At 40.8% G+C, this 20339-nt stretch overlaps 1 protein-coding gene across 2 annotated transcripts in view; it reads left to right on the top strand.

Moving 5' to 3' along the window:
- Window positions 1-20339, top strand: part of srpk1b (SRSF protein kinase 1b) — a 29283-nt gene that overhangs the window by 733 nt on the left and 8211 nt on the right. For both annotated transcript variants that reach the window (XM_046028541.1, XM_046028540.1), the window contains exons 2-9: window positions 35-89; window positions 16067-16194; window positions 16432-16540; window positions 17026-17113; window positions 17223-17310; window positions 18642-18748; window positions 19054-19219; window positions 19825-19850. In XM_046028541.1, the coding sequence (XP_045884497.1) occupies window positions 35-89; window positions 16067-16194; window positions 16432-16540; window positions 17026-17113; window positions 17223-17310; window positions 18642-18748; window positions 19054-19219; window positions 19825-19850 (767 nt within the window). The remainder of the gene's footprint in view (window positions 1-34; window positions 90-16066; window positions 16195-16431; window positions 16541-17025; window positions 17114-17222; window positions 17311-18641; window positions 18749-19053; window positions 19220-19824; window positions 19851-20339) is intronic.

Below are 20339 nucleotides of genomic sequence, written 5' to 3'. Positions count from 1 at the left end.
CACCTAAGTTAACAATTGTATCTCTGCTTTCTAGTACTCGCATTGCAAGCAAGGAAGAAGAGGACAAAGCCCAGGAAACCTGGAAAGAAGTAAGCTGAAAAACACTCCCTGCTTGTTTTCATAGCACAGTTTGCTCTTTCTCTCTGGTCCGGAAACATGAAGCAGGAGGTTTCACTCATGACAACTGTTCAGCTGCATTTTTCACTTGTCTGTAAAGTCTGCAACTCTTAATCGTTTGCCAAAATAAATAATGTAATATGGTGTTGTCCCACTTCACATCATGCATCTGTTTGTGTGTGTTGGTATAAGACAGAGCCTTTGGTGGATGCAGCATCACAGTGTACCTGCAATGTTGTGACTTGCAACCCTGTTAGATTATAATGGAAGACATGATAGAAAATAACCACAAAAGGACAGAGGACTTGGCAAGGAAGTCATTTAATCCTACTTCACAGCATGTTATTGCTGTCAAGTAGTTTGAGTGCTTGATTAGTTAAATTGCCATTTTGCAAATTGCTCACAAAACAGTGGTTCTCTACAGTGAACTTGAGTTGACATTTATAATGTTTACTGCAGTCATTTTGTTTGAACTCTCAAGTTACGTAACCCATCAAATAATAGTTTATTCTGACTTTTAACAGAAGTCTAGACACCAGGATAGTTGGTATATTTCTGTTAATAAGCAAATATAATTGAAAATGTCCTCAAGACGGCACACAACAACAGATCCATGTGGCTGGATTTGCTGTGGCAATATGAATCAGTAAATGGCACAGACAGGGCAATATTTCACTCAGGGTGCGTAAGTGAGGCAGTGTTAATTCAGCGATGTCTGAAAGATGCTAGATGTTCTACATCTGCCAAAACGCTACAGCTGTAACAGTAACACATGTGTAGTATATCTGCCAAATGCCTATTCATAATTAATTTGGAAGTTATCACCCCTTTGCTGATTCCTACAACCATGGCTGTGCTGCGTTCAGGAACTGTAGGGAGTGTCAAAAATGGCCTTCCTCACTTGGAATTTTTGTGGTGAAACAGAAGTTTCTACTGTAACATTCGGTGCATTGTTTAGGTCAGCAATTCGCCAATCACTCATCTCATATCTAAGTGGCTAATTAGAATAATTGTCCATTGGTTACACATCAAATGCAATGCCCACAAGAGCGCGTTAAATGTCTGAGACGAAACAATTTGCTACTGTTCAAAACATTTTTGAACAAAGAAGTATGATGGATTAGATGGAAGACGACATGGAAGGAATGAACAATTATTGATGTTATTTCTAGGAGCTGGTGGCAAGGGCACCCGTCGTCAACTCTCTTTCATTTCTTACTAGGGCTGGGTATCGTTCAAAGATTTTCGATATTGATACCTCGACTTCGATACCGGTTCCTGAACGATACTTTTTTCGATACCAGTTTTATTCTCAACAAACTGAGAACCATTGTTGTTTGTATAAAGTAACTTAATTATCACATTATTATCATTAATATTGTTTATTTTAATAATTGTTCCTTGGAAAATTCTACTGCTTGTCAAAAATCAAGACATATTTTCAATGTAACATAGGCCTATATTGTGTTTTTGTTGTTTTTATTCCTTCTTCTTTAGTTTTTATAATATAATTTCATTGTTTATTAATTATATATTTTTTTATTGTTTATATGTGAATTTGTGCTCTGGCAACATTGCAACCTAAACATTCATGGCAATAGGCCCGAGAGAAAGAGAGAGAGAAATCTCTCATCTCATGGAAACAAGTTTCTGCCGCTACATATCAAAGTTTCCTCCTCACTAGAGGAAGAGGTTGCCAGGCAACAACTATCACAACAGACATCAGCCAAAGGATCGGTACGTGATGTCAGCATCACACGGAAGTGCTTCCGCTGGCTGCACATACAGGTCTGCGTGTGGCGTCACTTGCTGATCCTTCAGAAATGCTTGAGAAAAATGTAGCGTGTGTGGGCGTTACTCGGTCAGTAAAAGAGCTTTGATTTGATTCAAAATGGCGACGCTACCACCAAGCTACTGAGAAATGCAGTTAAACTAGTAACAGCGCTACTTGTAGCGACGCTACCGCCCAACACTACTCATATGGTGGGCATGTTGAAGCAAGCTTCCCACTTCTCTCTCTTTCTCATCAGGCTAGTAGACTCTTCACCTGTTTGTGCTTCACTTAATATTGCGTTTCCCTCCACATGAGCAAGCTACAAAAATATAGACTGACCACTGTGACATTGTGCTTACAACAACAGTCACTTCCGGGTAGACAACTGGCAGTTGATTCGAATATGATATGTAAAATCTGGAAATTTGTTTATTTCTGTTATTTTCAGCCGTAATTGTAACATTTAAGGTTATGTAGTTAAATACGGTGGTCCAACTGACCTGACATTTCTACTGTATTTATTTTAAGAAGCCTACTGTGTTGCATTGTGTCTTTGATAAATCAGATTTACCCAACAGCAACATCTCAGCGCCAATTGGACTAGTTTTGGCTAAATTCAAGCTTTCATTTTCTGTGGCCCAAGAGGTGAATTATATGCATTTTAGATAAATGAGATAAGATCAGGAAAAAAGAAGACATTAAACATGTTGCTACCATTTACAGTTGTATTTACCCAATGCAAGGATTCTCTACTCGGACGTTATTTTAAACCTCCATACTTCTATCCCCCTCTGTTTTGCCTGTCTGCCTCTTCTCTACCAGTCCCAACTCGATACCAGTCTACCTGCCTCTTTTTTTGCTTAGTAGTTGCTCAGCAAACTTGACAAACGAAGTGATCACATTACATTTACATTACATTTATTCATTTAGCTGACGCTTTTATCCAAAGCGACTTACAATTGCTATATATCAGACGCCTCTAGAGCAACTAGGGGTTAAGTGCTCTTGCTCAAGGACACATTGGGGGATGTGTCACAGTGGGGAATTGAACCTGGGTCTCTCACACCAAAGGCATGTGTCTTATCCATCGCCACCCTGGCAATTCACATAATGAATCTCAATATCCTGGTTCCCACGCTGTCATCCACTTATAGTGGAAGAGAGTACAAAGGATTATTAAAGTGATATTTATATTCATGAGTCATACAAGGGAATGGATGTTCTCTTATTTCTTCCACCAGTGTTTTTTAAGTGTTGACTATTACCACATTATACCTGCTCAGACACATCAGATCTCCATGATCGAAATAGTTCAAAGTTCTAAATCTTTACTGTACATTGTATAATTTGTAAAGAACAAAATGACTTAACAACAGTCAATGGAAACCAAAATCACCAACTGATTGAGCGGCTGGATTCAAATCACAAATTAAAAGTAAAGAAATTTAAATCACAGACTGATCCATCTTGCGTTACTTTCATCACGGCAACTGATAATGTGCCTCAGTAGTGTATTAGGCTCCCAAGTGCCTGTATGAACTCCTGATAATGTCCAGGCATGCTCCTGAAGAGTCTGCAAAAAGTGTCTCCTCCCAAACCTGGATCAGGGCATCAGTAAGCTCCTGGACAGCTCTTGACGCTACTTGGTGGCGTCGGATGCACAATATATAGGCCTAACGTCCCACAGGTTCTCAGTTGGATTAAGGTCTGGGGAACGTGAGGGCCAGTCAGTGGCATCAATGCCATCGTCATCCAGGAACTGCACTCATACTCTGACCACATGAGACCGGGTATTGTCCTGCACCTGGAGGAACCCAGGGCCCACTGCACCAGTTAAGATCTGACAATGGCTCTGAGGATTTCATCCAAGTACCTATCAACACTCAGGGTACCATTGGCTAGCACGTAGAGGTCTGTGCAACATGCCTCCCCAGACCATCAATGACCCACGGCAAAGAGGTAATGCCGGATGATGTCGGTGGCAGCATATAACGTGCTCAGTGTGAACCTGCACTCAACTGTGAAGAGAACTGGGTGCCAATGGTGGACCTGCCAATTCTGGTGTTCTCTGGTGAATGCCAGCGGAGCTGCACGGTGCTGGGCTGTGAGCACAGATCCCACTAAAGGACGTCGGGCCCTCTTGTCGCCCTCGTGGAGTCTGTTTCTGACAGTTTGGTCATTTTGTGGCAGTGTTCCTCCTCGCACAAAGGAGCAGAGACCGGTCCATCTGCTGAGTTGATGCCCTTCTACAGCCCTAAGGATGTTATTATTTTCAAAGTGTAAGTCACCCTGATTATCATTATTATTTTTAACATTTATTTAGACAGGTCATCTCTTTAAGACACCGGGTCTCATTCTTAAGAGACTGGACAAGACAGCAAATTTTGCCTATGTGTTCAGATTTGACTCCGCAAAGCTGTGTGATTTTTGACTCTCCTGAATCTCGAGTCCTGACAACAATTTAACCCAAAATACTTATTAACAACAATTTTTATATTACAATATGACCCCTCTTGGATTGTCCTCCTATTCAAGAAACACTGCACTGTGCGACTGTCATTGACATTTACTGCAATTCTACAGAATTTTACACTTGACAGTAGTGCTGTGCAACAGTTTATTATTGAAATGCATAATTTCTGTCAATAACCATCAAGCAAGTGGCGAGCATCCAAGCATAAATTCTCTCTCTCTCTCTCTCTCTCTCTCTCTCTCTCTCTCTCTCTCACACGCGCGCGCGCCCTTGCACCCATCATGCTCCTACCCCTCCCACACTCTCGTGTCAGTTGCTGTTGTGGCTGCTGCGCTGAGAGGACACAACAGCCACTCGTCAGTCAAAGACCTGGTCCCAGGTCACTGCAGTGTGTGCACTTGCCTTCTCCAGGTTCAGTTCGGTATAGACTGGCATAACATAGCTTTAGCTTAGTGTCCTCTGGGTCATGTGGCTCCTGGACTGGATCTTCTCCATCAACACAGCTGTAGTGAAGCTAGCCAGCGGCCTCACGTGCAAGTGAGTAGTGCACTAAGTCTCATGTTTGTATTAGTGTATGTTTAGAGAGAGGAAGCAAGAGTGAAGGACGGAGATGTGAAAGTCCCACTTTGCTCACGTCTGTGCTGCTTGTTGTATCTGTGATGATGGGAGTTTTTCAGCGTAGTAGTGTTTTGGTATGTGTGTGTTGGCGCCAGATGCCCGTGTACACAGAGTTGGGCTGACTTATTGAGGGGCTGATCCATTTTTCATTAAGGAGCAGATGCTGACTGTTGCTCTACGATGTACCTCACTACCTGCTTATGTGTTTTGCATAGAATATATGCAAGCTAGCGAGAACTGATGATGTCCCTGGTGGATTTGTGCTGCCAGCTTTTGAAAGAGCTTATCGCCCACCCTGTTTTTTTTTTTTCACTGTATTTCTGCATTACAGTATCATATTTTTTTGCCATCACTCTAGACATCAAACCACTTGTTTCTCTAACTTTCGGTATGTCGGCTGTAATTTCAGCACTACATGTGCACTCAGGAGACTGAACAGGAATAGCCAGCAGAGTATTTACCAGTACAGTTGCTCTGTGTTGTGTTTTGCTTTTATCTCACCCTCTTCTTGCCCCGCCATAGCTGCAGTTCATTACATAACCCATCAACTCTTTTATCATCTGCAGCCCACTACAGCTCTGTGTTCCCCTGCGTCTCTTTCTTGCCCTCAGTCCTCACCCTGCAGGTTGACCACTATCCTTCTATCCCACCCTGCCAGAATATAGAAATGTTTGTGCTTTTGTGTGTTGATTGAGAAGGGGAGGCTGGGTATTAAGCTTTTTGTGAAGGGAAATTTGTTTTTGTGAACTAAGAAAACCTGCAGTGGTTTAACTGGAGCTGTAGTATACAAAGTCACATCATGCAGTCTCTCTGCTTCATCAAACTGTGCTTCTAACATGAAACACTGTCTCTAGTTAGATAGTATTCTCCAGTATTCACATACATAGCACTGCATATTGAAAAGAATATGAAAGTTTATTGGATATGTTAGTAACATGAAAAAAAAACATAATTTAAATGAAGTAAAAAAAGCAATGTCTCTTGCATACTTGCTAGCAGGTGTTGGAGTACTAAAGAGGAGGTGCTGCAGCACACTCATTTACACTTTGTGCACAGCACCCTCAGTACAGTTATGTAGCACTGCTGTTTCATTCTGCTGCCCAGGCACTTGGCATTGATTTTATCCGGCGAAGAGGAGGATGTAAATTTTGTCTACATGCCATCCCCAACAGCTCTTTGTTCTGTGGCTGTGCAATTAAACAAATGTTGTTTTCAAATCCAATTTTGGCTTCCAATGATTATGAAAACAATATAATTGAGAGAAAACGATTATTTTGCCGCATTTGGTTTCACAATGATGCTCTTGTTTTGTGTTTCTATAAATCCAGCGCCCCCTTTCCTTTACAGTGGTGTCTCTCTCTCCTCCCTAAAAGCCCAAAGTCACTCTCAGCCAGGCTGTGGCATGTTAAGTTCAGCTCGGGCCGAGTAGAGATAACAGGGGATTATAACTGCTATAACTTAGAACATTAGTCACCATTATTAGCTTAAGCCTACAGCATTTTACACTGCATAAACTAGCAGCTAGCAGATTTTTCCTCTACTCATATATTAAAAATTACATGTTATTTACACTCATTTATGCCTTCTTTACTAAAGCCTAGTTCACGCTACACGATTTTTAGACCGATTTGCCGCTCGCCGAGCTTGGCAACCGTCAGGCTATGATCAGGGGTAAATCAGCGATTGATCAGTGGTCGCCAGTCATTATGTGTGAACTACTCAACAACGCATCAAAACGACTCCCCGACACATTTCTGACACATTGCCGACATCTGCCAGATATTTGGCATGCCAAATATCTGGCAGATGCCAAATATCTGGAGGAGTCGGCCGACTAGACATCCACATCTAGCAAAAGAGAGCGCTTTTTTTTTCACATTGTCAGCTTACGTAGTGTGTGACCTCCTGTCACCGATCAGTCACGTTCAGTGTGAACGCCAAAATGACTTCAAGACTCATCACAAGACGGCAAGTTGTGTAGTCTGAACAGCACATTGATCTGCCAACGCTGGAAGTCGTGTAGTCTACACGAGCCTTCAGCCACTTCAGCGTAAGTAGGGCTAGGCTGTAGGGCCAAAAATGTTAACCCGATAAAACCGTTCATATCATTCGATATCGATAATTATCATGATAAATGTCAAATCATTATTTCTTAAGTCCTGAGTGAAAGTTGAAAAAACCAGATGGTTAATTGTGATTTAAACTTTTCTTTATGGTCAGAACATGACAAACACTTTACATACAATGGATCACTTAAAAAATCTGAGAACATTTTAAAACATTATCAACAATATGATAAAATCTTTTTTTCGACAAATATGCATGAGTAAATGTGTATATATGAGTAAAATTAAGTAAAATCTTTTTTCAGTCCTTTTTCCTCAACAAAATAAATATCTTAATAGCAAAATGAGTTGCTAGCCTAATTCGTTCGCGATTCAAATAAATTTTTTCAAATTATTATTATACCTTTTATTTTACCAGGCAAGTTAATTAAGAACAGTTTATTTAAAATAACGCCCTGGCAGGAGACAAAGGCCTCCTGTGGGAAATGGTACTGGGATTAAATAAAAACATAAAACAATAGACAGAGGATGCAGGACAACAACACAGTCCCAGCAACCAACCTTGAAACCAGGCACAAGGACACAAAGAGATCAGATGAGAAAATAATTAAAAGACCGATAAGAAACATAACAGACTAGACATGATAATCTACAGAGAATAGACTATACAACAATAGTTGAATAATAAAATCAATCTAGATAGCAGAGCGACGTATAACAACAACACACAACATCACATGAAGCAATTAGTGTTTACTGTAAACGAGTTGGAGATTTTGCCTTTAGTTAGAGGTTTTTTTTTTGTAGTTTGTTCCAATCGTTGGGTGCAGCGAACTGAAAGTGGTGCGACCTAATGATGTGTTAGCTGAAGGAATTTGTAGCCAGATGTGACTAGAAGAGCGGGAGCTCTAGGTGGCGGAAGAAGGATGAAGTAGTAGTGTTAAATCAAACATTTATTGAACGGTTGTTAAATTGTTGTTGAGGAAAATTATGTTGTGATAATTATCATTATTGTTTTATTGCCCAGCCCTATATGAAAGGTAAGAAGTTGTTGTGAACTTGGTAGTTTCCTTGCTCTGCTCCCCTCCGTGGAGCCCCACTCACGCACCCAAAAGCAGTCAACCTAGGGCAAACACTGTGTTGCTGTCACCCTCACGCTCTAAGATGCTCTTTAAAGTTTGGGCGATTTAGGATATCCTTGTATAGTAATTTTTTTAAATGAAGCATTCAGTTTTTAAAGTTTAATAAAATCATGATGTTTTCTAAGTAAATGAGCAGTCGTGTTAAATAATCGTGATTTTAATAATGATCAAAATAATCGTGATTATGATTTTTGCCATAATTGAGCAGGTTACTTTCTTCCCTGTGCCCTTGTTTATTTCGCTCTAAAGAGATCTGATAGGGCTGGATGGGTGGAAACAAAACAGCCAGGAGAAACCCGGAGACACTGACACGCTCTGTCATGTCAGATGTGTGTGCAGGAGTGACGAAGATGTCAAGTGGTTGTGGTTCTGTGGTTAGATTACACTGTCCCATAGGGAAATGTGGCCCAGGCTGCAGTTAAACAGACCCCATAGGCGCTTTGTGTGTAAGACAATTTCAGTATGAGCTTATGAAGGTGTTTTTATGAAGTGTAAAAGTTTCACCGGTTATGTTAAAGCAAAGCAGGGAATATGTTAGATATTGGCAGTGAGGTTGTTGGACTTAGTGAGTGTTAATATTAAGTGCAATATGGAAATAGCTCTGTAATGCCTTTGAATTGTTCCATAAGTGTCATTGTATTTCTCAGTTCTATTAAGGGTCCCAGCAAGTTATTCCAGTGAGACAGCATAGACTATGGCAGTCCCCAGAAACTGCTCCGCTTTAATGGAATGCAGTTGTCATTGCTGCTGTTTATAAAGCCTGTGTTTATCTTGCTATGCAATTTAAAAATGTCTGCTCTGACCAAGATCTGTTGCATAACGTGCAATATTATCTTACATGTTGTATCTTGTGAGCTAGCAAACTTGATTTGTATCGATATAAAATTGTGGCAAGTTGCAAACTGTGATGTGTGGAGGACCGAACTCCTGAGGTGCTGCGTAAATACCACACATACGTACATCATGGAAATGTGGTCAGCTGTGGAGTTGTTGAACACACTGAATAAAATATATGACCAATCTATTTACTCTTTTGGAATTTTCAGTTACAATTACACTTAAAACAATATAGATTAATCAAATGTGCAGCAGAAATGTGCTTCAACATAGGACAAGGGCAGTAACCTATAACAGAAACGACAAAGTTTTAGCACCTTGCCTTCAAAGAATGAAGTACCTACCGATCGAAGTATAACAAACACGAGTCAGAAACATTGTACATTTATACTCTGCATTAGTAAATGATGTCTGTTTCAGAAAACATCTAAAGACATGTTCCTGGGTGTTATGTGGATATTTACAAAGAATTAAGATAATAAAATGAATAAAGGATTACAAAGGTGGACAATTATGGATTGGATTGGTCAAAAAATGTTTTCCACAGTGCACCTGAGTATGTCAAAGTTATTTAGATATCTTGCTGTGGACTAAAATGTTGGAGGTATGCAGACGAACATCACCATCAGGCTCCACTGCTAGAATGTCAAAAACCTCAGACATACTAATGATATTCAGGTGTTTATTGAAGTCAGCTCAGACACAAGAACAGACATTGTCCGTATCGACCTCTATGAAATGACCACTTCCCCCACTACAGCAGGGACATGGGCCCTTCAGCAACTGCCCACCCCAGAGGCTGCCCCCTCCTCTACAACTCTCTTTATCATGGAGAGGGATGTCAACTAACTGTTCAGGAGGCAGAACCCTGCAAAGCAGTTGGGCCACACTCTGTCTCCCCATTCACCCTGAAGCAATGTGTTGATCAGCTGTCTCCGGTGTTCACGGACATCTTCAACACTTCACTGCAGACCTGCCATGTGCCAGTCTGCTTTAAATCCTCCACCATCATCCCTGTCCCCAAAAAGGACTATAGAGGTTGGTGTTAGCAGTGTGCACCTTATCTGTGATTTTAACCAGGATGCTAATTTTATCTAGCAAAAAACAGGCTTAAAACGTACGTACTGGAAGAAACTAACAGCCGACTCCTAATAATCTTTTTCAACTGCGCTGATTAAATTAACACAGCACAGCGGACACCAGTCACTCTAGCCTGATTGATAGGTCAGCAGGGTAGTGAGTTGTCTATCACAAGGTAGCCCCACCCTAAAGCACACTTTGCTTTATCATCTATTTTCCTCTAAATGGGGCTGTAATTTACTTAATGAACATCATGCTATGTTGAAGAATACTTGAAACTAACAACTGAGATCATAAACTCATTAGGAATGTGTTTACCAAGGTAATGAATCAGGTGAGAAGTAGGGTCATTTTACCAATTTTTTTTTTCTAATGGTACTGGACTTCTTTTTGCAACCAGTTGAGGCGTCCGCTTGAGTCCCTCATGGCCATTTGAAAGAATGCAGGTTTAAGGTACGCTCAGCATTGGCTTCACTTTTCAAACCCAGAGTTTCCCGCTTGTTCGTGACCTGTAGTTCTCGCTTTATCCGTCTATTTTCTCCCTACTATATTTATTGTTATGCACCAAAATACCAAAGCAAATTATTTTCAGAGATGAAAATCACTCACCCTCACCAACTCCATTTCCATTGTTTAAAAGCCTTTTTGTTTTCTTTTTTTTAAGTCACTATGTAAAGGAGGGGGGGGGTTGATGATTTTGATGGACAGACGGAGAGGGAAGCAAGGAAGAGTGTTGTTTTGGACGGGGGGGGGGAGATGTCGTCCCTCACCTGCAATGCAGTGCTGGGCTGCATCACCCAATCATCTCCCAGCTGTCAGTAAAGGGGGCTGGGCCAGAGGCTGACGACAGCCAAGGAGAGTTCTCGGTCAGACGGAGAGCGAGAAAGAGAGAGAGAGCGAGACAGTGAGTGTGTGAGAGAGGGAAAAGTGAGCGACAGAATCAGCGAGTGTGCAGTGGTGCCTTGTGCTCCAGGACTCAGCCTGCACCATCAGTCTTTTTCTCCTCTTCTTTCTCTTCTTCCTTTCTGCACTCGTCTTCCCCCCACTCTTCTCTGTTCCATCCTCTTTTCCACCACCCCCACCCCCATAATCTCTTTCTTTTAGTTTTCAGCACTCTCTCCTGCACCCGACTTTTCACTCTGCATCCCTCTCCCTTGCCCTCTTTTTGGTCCTGTAATCGCTTTCTTTTCTCCTGGCGGATGGAGTGAGGTTTTTTTTTTTTTCAACACCTGCGCGCTCTCTCTCCTGTCCTCCCTCCATCTCATCCCATGGGCATCCGTGCATCTTGCAGGTAAGAGCTGTGTGTGTGCGCAAGCGTGGGCAGGCGTGACAACCATAGGCAGTTAGAGGTTGTATTGAGACAGGTCCAGGTGTTTTTAGAAGAAGTCCTTGAAGTATCCTGCATGTTGTTCGTGTTCATGTTGTCTGGCAATCAGAGGACACTCAACTGTTTCTGTCCAGTTGTCCGCAGTGATCTTGAAAGCCACGATCATGTGTGAATGCTCTTGTTGGTTTCAAGATGATGTTGACATATTGGCAGCTATATTTGAATCTAATCCTTGTCTTGGGATCGAAGGTCTGTGTGACAGGTTTTTAGCCTAAACTTTTATATTTCTGATGAATTTGTTGACTAAAGCTCTGAACATATAGTCTATTTTAGGTCAACAACACTTTAAACATCAATATATTAGTCAAATTAAGTTTAATATAAATCCACCATTCTGCCGCAGGAACCAGGCCACATTAATGTACAGTGTATTCAGTAGCTCCTCTGTTCCATCAACGCTGCAGGTGCTACAGAGAAGAGGTCAGGTGCAAACATTCAATGACAAGTATGCATGGAGGAATATGATTCTTTGCAAAACTGCTTTTTTAATGCATGTCTGTAATGTTTTCATTAATGTGAGGACAGTTTTGTCAGTTTTGTTTTAAATCTTTTTTAAAAGTTAAGTTGTTTTAAAATGTTACCCACATTTGTCTACTCTATTTTCATTAGCAGTAACTTGAAGAGATTCAGTCCGTTTTTGTTTGCTAAGATTCATTTTATCTCGTCAAGGACCAAAAAAGGCCCCTTTTTCTTATTGTTATCATTACTTGAAAGCGTGTGCGTATTTGTGTGTTTAAGACACAGCAGGCAGGAGAGGTAATGGAGACTTGTGAATAAGCACTATGCATGAGGGTTGAGAGGAGATTGGCCTAGGTATTGTTTTGATAGTGTGTGTGTGTGTGTGTGTGTGTGTGTGCGCGCGCATGCAAGTAAATGAACAAATGGAGTGTTTTTTGCCTTTGCCATACACTGTGTGGGCTGACAATGTTTTTACAAGTGTTGAAGTTGCTTAAGCCACAATCAGTCAAGCCCAGAGAAAGACTTGAGGCAGCACATTCGTAAGTAATTGTAATAATATCGTTAATAATGAGAAGCCGAAATATAATTTTCAAACCTAAAATCACTGAATCAGTTTCTTTGTCTAATCACTTAAATACTGCTGTAAAACGGAAGGGGTACCCAAACATTTTTTTTCTGTTGACAACATTATGAGCATTTGAAAAATTGCCCACTCCAGTGACACCTTTTTAAGTATTGAAAATGAAACCTCACCACGGATGGGTGAATATGTAGAAGCATAATCACAGAATGAATAATAAACCAAATATCTTTTACCCAGCCTTTTCTCCTTGGAGGAGGAGTCCTGAAAATTGCAGATCTGATACAGCTTATACTGTATTTTGGCAGAAATGTAAATGTAAACAGAAGATGCAGTGCATATGTGTTGTTGGCTGCACTGTCATATAACTCTCTAATGTTGATATTAGTAAAGTGCCTAATTCATTAATTAATCTCTGCACCTCTGACTTCAGCTCAACATCGTTGATTGCCTTTTTCTCCCTCGGGAACAGTAACAGACAGTCAAGTTCTGCTTTATAAGCATGTTTTTGCTAAGATGCATCCATAGCGGCCCTTTTTCTCAGACTTAAGCCAATGAGTTGATTAGTTAAGCATGCTCATCTTAATGACTTTAACATTGTTGGCAAGCAGGTCTCAGCAAACTTCCCTCAAATGAAGCAGTCAAACAGATTTTTTGCCTCCACTGTCACACCATAATTTTAGAAGCAATGACAAGAAACAGTTTTCTTCAGAGGCTGTGTGGCAAAGTCAGCTGCTTAGACTCTTTCACAGCTTAAGAGATAATATGTGACTTGCTTTAATTAGCTCTAAATCCTCCACTGCACCATCCAGTGTTTACTGTTTGACTCAGTAAGTTAAACACCAAATCTGAATGTGTAGCACACAGGACTGATGTGCTTTGTAAATGGCCATCAAGAAATGAGTGCTTGGAAAACATCAAGCGGGAGGGATTTTGTATGTTAGACCACACTGTGTTTATTTGAGGCTTGAAAAATAATGTGCTTGTGAGAGAAACATCTGTCTGCACTGCATGCAGTGAACAGGAGTTCTTGCTAGAAGCTGCGGGCTGTTCTTACCTCAGCAGCGCACCGTGACCAGCCCCCTGTAGTCATACAGTGAAGCATCATAAGGACTTGTGATCTTCGGTTTTATAATAGAAAATGAAGATAGTGGGATAATAATGATCTGCGTTGGCGCAGGAACACCAAACAGATATTTGACCTACTTTGTTGAGAGATCAAAAGAAACACAAAACACACAGCATAGTAAATTTTAGTTATTGGTATACTAGATATTTTACTGGTACCAGTATTTTATTTACCAAAATAATTGTTACCTTGTTGTTACCTACGTGCATTATTATGGTCATTTAATGTGTTGAAGGAAAATATACAGTATGATGTATATAAATCCTAGTCCATCTGTCCATGCCGTGGATTTTGACAAAACCTTTGAGAATGATGCATGTCTGTTCATTATTGTTGTATTCTTAAAAATTGGACTGATTGGAATACACGGGATGCAGGTGAGTTTTATTTGCTTTTTCTAATTGGTCGAGGGTGTCAACGTTATTCATTGTTGATATGTCGTTTGTTACCCTGTGGTTTGGATTCAGCGAGTGAAACAGTCTCTTCTTTCAGCACCATGGACAGCACCGAGGGTATCGTTGGTAAAGCTGTTCAGTTTATCCAGAAACTAGTCATTTACAAACAACGACACAGCAAGTAATGTAACTATAATGTGAGCTAGGTTGTCGGTTAGCAAACTGTTGCTACAGCTGCTACTGCTGCTGCTGCGACGCTAACATGCAGTGAGGACGAGACGGTCCCAGAGCCAGCACAGCAGCTCCAGACAGCGATGCGGTACAACTCTTCTGCTACAATAGCTTCACAACAACTAGAAAACTAGAAAGTAAGCTGAATGTCAGTGGGCAAGGCATTTAGCATTACCTGACACACAAATCATGGCTGAAATAGTGTTGTTGTGCACAAACACCAGGTTTATTTTCTGCGCACACACAGAATGGAGAGCCAGTGGGCCGTGAGGAGATATTCGTTGAATTTGGCAAAAGGACGTGGATTGTTTAGAATTGCTTACCCCACCTTTTAATGGGTCACAAAACAAGGAAGAGATGATGTCTGTGTGTGAATGTCCTTCATGGCATGTTGACTGACTTGGGTAGGGTATATAGTGTTCCCTGTTTAATAGTCTGTGCGGCTGGATCAGCTGGATGCTCTGCTCTAGGATACTGGTTGTTGTTACGTACTGCACCTTCACCATCTGTGGGTGCCTCATGCTTTATTTTGTTTGATTTCTAAATTGAATCCTGTGTGTCTCCTCAGGAACAAACATGGTTACTAAACACTGATACTCTCTAATGAGCTGCTCTATATGAACAACTGGAGGATTGATTTTAATAATTTATTCCACCATGTTCAGATAGATTCACACAACACGGCACGCTCATTTAAGAATTGTGGAATCACTATCGGCTATGTAATGATATTAGGTCCTGGTCGAAGGACATTTTTTAATACTGTTTGGGTTTGAAGAAGAAAAGAAATCGCACATCTCTAATAATAAACACTCCACTCCAACACTGACTGAAATGTTACTCATGTTATTTTCAGAGTTGGACTTGCTACTACAAAATATCTACAAAGTCCTGTTCTATATGTCTGCCTAGACATAGTTCCTGCAATCACTGGACATTTGGCTTTTAGTTTTGTATCTGTGACGTTGACCTATCTTCATATAATTATCGTCCTGGTGTAATTGCTCTGATCTCTGGTATGAATGCCAGAGGATAGTCACTCCCCATAGCCTTAAAAGTTTATTTGTGTGTGTGTCAAATGTTCATCCCACTTCTCTACATTTAAAAAAACATATTTCTTGCTGCTTTCTTCACTGTCCCTTTGTGCTTATATGACGGATTGATTATAGCTGGGGTAGGCAATTTATTTCAGAGGCATTTCTTTTGTTACATTTGTTGAAATGCTATTTCCACCCAACAGCGATCAAAGAATCAAATTCTCTGATTTCTCTAATTAAATTTTTTTCCGAAATTAAGCACTTTATTTTAAGATGCACATTTAAAAAATGTATGTAATTTTTTTTAATACAGCCTTTAGTTTACTTCAATTTAGAGTTTATTATTAAAGTTATTTATTATCCCTGCAGTTTGATGTGAAAACTGACAGTAGCCTAAATATTGTTGAAATATTTGATTTGTCAGTTGTTGACTAAAAACATAGGCTGATACAACTATTTGTTATGGTACTGAAATTAGTCATTATGATGTTCCGGACCTTTGCTTCGGAAAAATCTCTAACTGGACCTCTTTGAATTTTAATTGAATACCCTTGGTCTATGAGTTGCTCATTTTCCAGTGTTTACTCTTTCGTTGTAGTTTACACTGTCTTACTTTTCCTACTGTCACTCTCCCTCCCTTGGCGCCTTCCTTCCTTCCTTCCTCTGTGTCTCTTATGTTCCTGTCTGTCTTTTATGATTTCCTCTCTCCCTTACCATCCCCCTCTCTCTGTTTCCCTTCAGACCAGAGCCTCATGGTCGAGGAGGCGGCTCTCAGTCAGGCCAGGCAGACTCTCCCCTCCCAGAGCAGGACGAGGAGATCCTGGGCTCTGATGACGATGAGCAGGAGGATCCCAACGACTACTGCAGGGGTAGGACGTCTGTCATTGACATGTAATAGCATTAGTATTAGTACCCTGACATAAATAGATTGTCATATGTTTAAGCAATAACACACATGGAATTGAATAGAACATGATTTAATAGCTTATTTGGAGTAGACCTGAATGACCTTGTGCTTTACACATGTGAATACACACTTTCATACACACGTACTGAACATACAATGATTAAGCAGCATTGCTAGAGTTTATCTGCTTCTGCATCAGGTGGATATCACCATGTGAAGATTGGAGATCTGTTCAACGGGAGGTACCATGTGATCCGTAAGCTGGGCTGGGGGCACTTCTCCACTGTGTGGCTGGCCTGGGACATCCAGTAAGTTGGCCTCTAAACTATGTGACATTTAGACGGTGACGTACAGACGTATGCAGAGGTTATGAGTCATGAGTGGATTTCACCGACCCACAGCAGCTGCTGCTACGTCGCAATGATGTGTGCTTTCTTTATACTGTAATACGTCCAAAAAAGAAGCATCTAAAATAGTGTCTGGAACAGTAGCCGAGGAGTGCTCTGTGCATGCATGAGGTTATAATGGTTCAGTGAGGGCCAGCGGTTTCAGCCATGTTGCTGCCTATATATGTAATATTTATAGATTTTACTCTTAAGAATTCTGTAAACCTGCGAAGCTCCAGTAAAGGCCTGGTTCCTTTTTTTTTTAGTTAAATAATGTCTCTGGACATTATTAGAAGTTTTATGGATATTTGCACAGAGAGATTTGATGTTTCTGTAATTGACTGATTGACTAATGTTCAAGTGGTTGTGATGAGTTAAAACACTGGTGTTGTGTGTTTGTTTTCCAGGGAGAAGCGCTTTGTGGCCATGAAGGTTGTAAAAAGTGCTGAACATTACACGGAGACCGCTCTGGATGAGATCAAGCTGCTCAAATCCGTAAGGCACACTGTCATCTTACCACCAATATTTTCACACTGGCTCATACTCCAGTTATTCCAGTGCCCACAACTTTCACAACACTGTGTGTGTTTGTGTGTGTTCCCAGGTGAGAAACACGGATCCCAGTGACCCCAGCAGAGAGAAAGTGGTTCAGCTTCTTGATGACTTCAAAATTTCTGGCATGAATGGAACTCGTATCCTCTGCATAGAAGAAACTTCTTGTTAAGTAGTCACAGTTCATGTGTACCTAAAAACATACATTATTCTTGCCCACTATTGCAAAGCAATATCCTGTTCATAAGCTGAACAAAAAACAACCCTCTGTTTAAAAATGTACTAAACTGAGTGACCAGTTTTCTGACTGTGCCAGCTGATTAACATGATAGAAGGTTTTTCCGGTGCTGTCATTCTGTGAAAGAAGGCAACAGTGCAACAACAGCAACTTGGCGTCCTTCCATTTTCTTCTCCCTACTGTTGCTGTCTCAGTGTATTGGTGTATTGGCGTGGACATACTGATTACACTAATTCCAGGCCAAATGGCAGCGTTAGTGTTGAACATCCAAGGGTAGGACTCCCATCAACTCAGGCTAGATTCAGCTCATCCTTGTTATTGTGTTTGAAGGCCACATTAGTCTGCATTACTTTTCAAGATTAACCTATCTCATTTTTCTGCCAGAATGATTGAGTTTGAATGCAAACAGCAGTGACAGATACAATTTGTGTGCCAGTTATTTGTAAAGTCTCCAACAATTTTATTCCGCCCCAGATTCACACTCTGCACTGCTATTCGTGGTTCCCAGAGATTGATCTGACGTTCGGCTAGATGCGCACTTTGGCTGGATCTTTAAGTGTCACGGTCCCCGATGCACTGATACTCGCTCTATCCGCGTCTCTCCCACGCCGCCTACTCTACAGCTGTGTGTTCAGGCAACATGCCCAGACATCCTCTGGAAATTAAAGTTAAAGCTGGGGCAGGCAATTTATTTCAGAAGCATTTTTTGTTATATTTGTTGAAATTCTCTTTACATCCCGACAGCAATCAATAAATCAAATGCTCTGACACAAAAAAATGACAGAAATCCGGTAACTGTGGCTGTCGCTGACCTGTAATAAGAAGCACAGCCTTTATTTGGTTGGATCCTTTTTAAAATCTAGCTGTCTTTGATAATTTTCCATGTTGTCTACCCAAGCTTTAATTTTTGAGTTGTATACTGAAAAATTGTTCAGTCATGGAAATCCAAGTATGAACCTGGAAAAGGTATGGGGAAAGACTGGTGGGGAAAAAACTCATTGACACTATTTGATAAACATGATGAAGCTCTGCCGTGGCTGCCGTGCCCCTTCTTGTTCCCTTAAAAAAATTACAACACAAAAATTCCTGGTGGCCTTCCCCTAAAAGTCTGAAATTCCAAGCCTGGTGTATGTTATACATTTTTATTAGTTCCACTGTAGACTGAGAAAAAGTCACATTTAAAGTAATCTGAGAAGTTGATTTCTGTTAGTCCTTGACCTTGTATTTCTTCAGATGTGTGCATGGTATTTGAGGTGCTGGGATATCACCTACTGAAGTGGATCATTAAGTCGAATTATCAAGGCCTGCCCTTGCCCAGTGTTAAAAGCATCATTCGACAGGTACTGTACAGCTACACAGAAACAATTTGTTGTGTTTAAAATATTGAGTGTGATGATTGTTATTGTGTTTCATTTCATGTTTTGGTTTGAGTGCAGTGTCAGACTCTGGATAGCACTTGCAGAACAAAACAACAAAAAGAAAACAAATGGATGTGTCTTTTTATTTTTTATTTTTATTTTTTACAAAGCAGGCGACACAGGTGTAAGACCACAGAACCCCTGATGGGTCGAGAATTATGTATTACTGTTCGCAGTGGGCAACATCCACCTTGAACTCAGAACATGCTTCATTTTTTGACTTGCAGGTTCTGCAGGGTTTAGACTACCTCCACACTAAGTGCAAGATCATCCACACAGACATCAAACCAGAGAACATTCTGCTGACTGTCAACGAGCCCTACATCAAGAAAATGGCTGCCGAAGCTACACAGTGGCAGAAGACTGGCGCCGCACCTCCCTCGGGTTCTGCAGGTCACAACCATTCTCTTCCTCAGCAAGGCACTAAGCATCTTTTAAGGTTTGATCGGCATGTTGCTGACAACAGCGAGGTTTGCAGCAGGTCCAGTGCCTCTCATGTTTGACATGTCAAATATTTGGTGGTTCACAACATAAATGTGAGCCATAAGCCTCAATACAACTAACGATTTAAACAGGCCATTTGATCAATTATTTTTTATTGGACTTAACACATTTTATCGTCAAGAAGCACAAACCGACCATGAATGGGGAGCACACTGATATTCCAGCTCTGTGGTATAATCCTCCTATGTGTGATATAAGTGTTTAGAAACTTGAGAATTTTGACTTAAAAGCATGTGGAGGATTCTAATAAAAGAGGAGCACTAAGCTGTGTGTCAGTATGAGTCACCACTGCATTGGTTACGGAAATTACCAGCTTGCTCAGAGGAGTGTGTGCTCCCGCTGAGCCGGGTGCTGCTGCAGAGACAGTCTATTAGTACAGCTTGGTGTGAATCAACTCAGCCACCCGAACAGAATACTAACTATAGAGAGGCGAAGGATATGTCACATATGTTGTTCAATAATGTAATCCTCTGATTTTTTCCTGTTTCCTACAGTGAGTACAGCCCCAGCACCCAAACCAGTAAGTTATTTTTTGTGGATTTATTTTAAAATTTTTTTACCAGATCTAGTGATACAGTGGGGGAAATAAGTATTTGACCCCTTGCTGATTTTGCAGGTTTGCCCACTTACAAAGAATGCAACAATCTACAATTTTAATCATATGTACATTCTAACAGTGAAAGACAGAATCCCAAAGAAAATTCCAGAAAATCACATCATATGAATTTATAAAAATTGATAACCATCTGATGAGGAAAAACAAGTATATGACCCCCTACCAAACAGCAAGTATTCTGGCTCCTACAAGCCAGTTAGTCTTTCTTTAAGACACAGCCCCAATCCCAACCAATTATCTACATCAAATACACCTGCCTCACCTCGTTACCTGTATAAAAGACACCTGTCAACACCCAAACAACCAGCATCCAACATCAGCACCATGGGCAAGACCAAAGAGCTTTCTACGGACATCAGGGACAAGATTGTTGATCTGCACAAGGCTGGGATG

The sequence above is a fragment of the Micropterus dolomieu genome, linkage group LG18 (assembly GCF_021292245.1).
Source record: "Micropterus dolomieu isolate WLL.071019.BEF.003 ecotype Adirondacks linkage group LG18, ASM2129224v1, whole genome shotgun sequence".
Taxonomy (NCBI): Eukaryota; Metazoa; Chordata; class Actinopteri; order Centrarchiformes; family Centrarchidae; genus Micropterus; species Micropterus dolomieu.
This window is presented reverse-complemented; position numbering and strand designations above follow the sequence as displayed.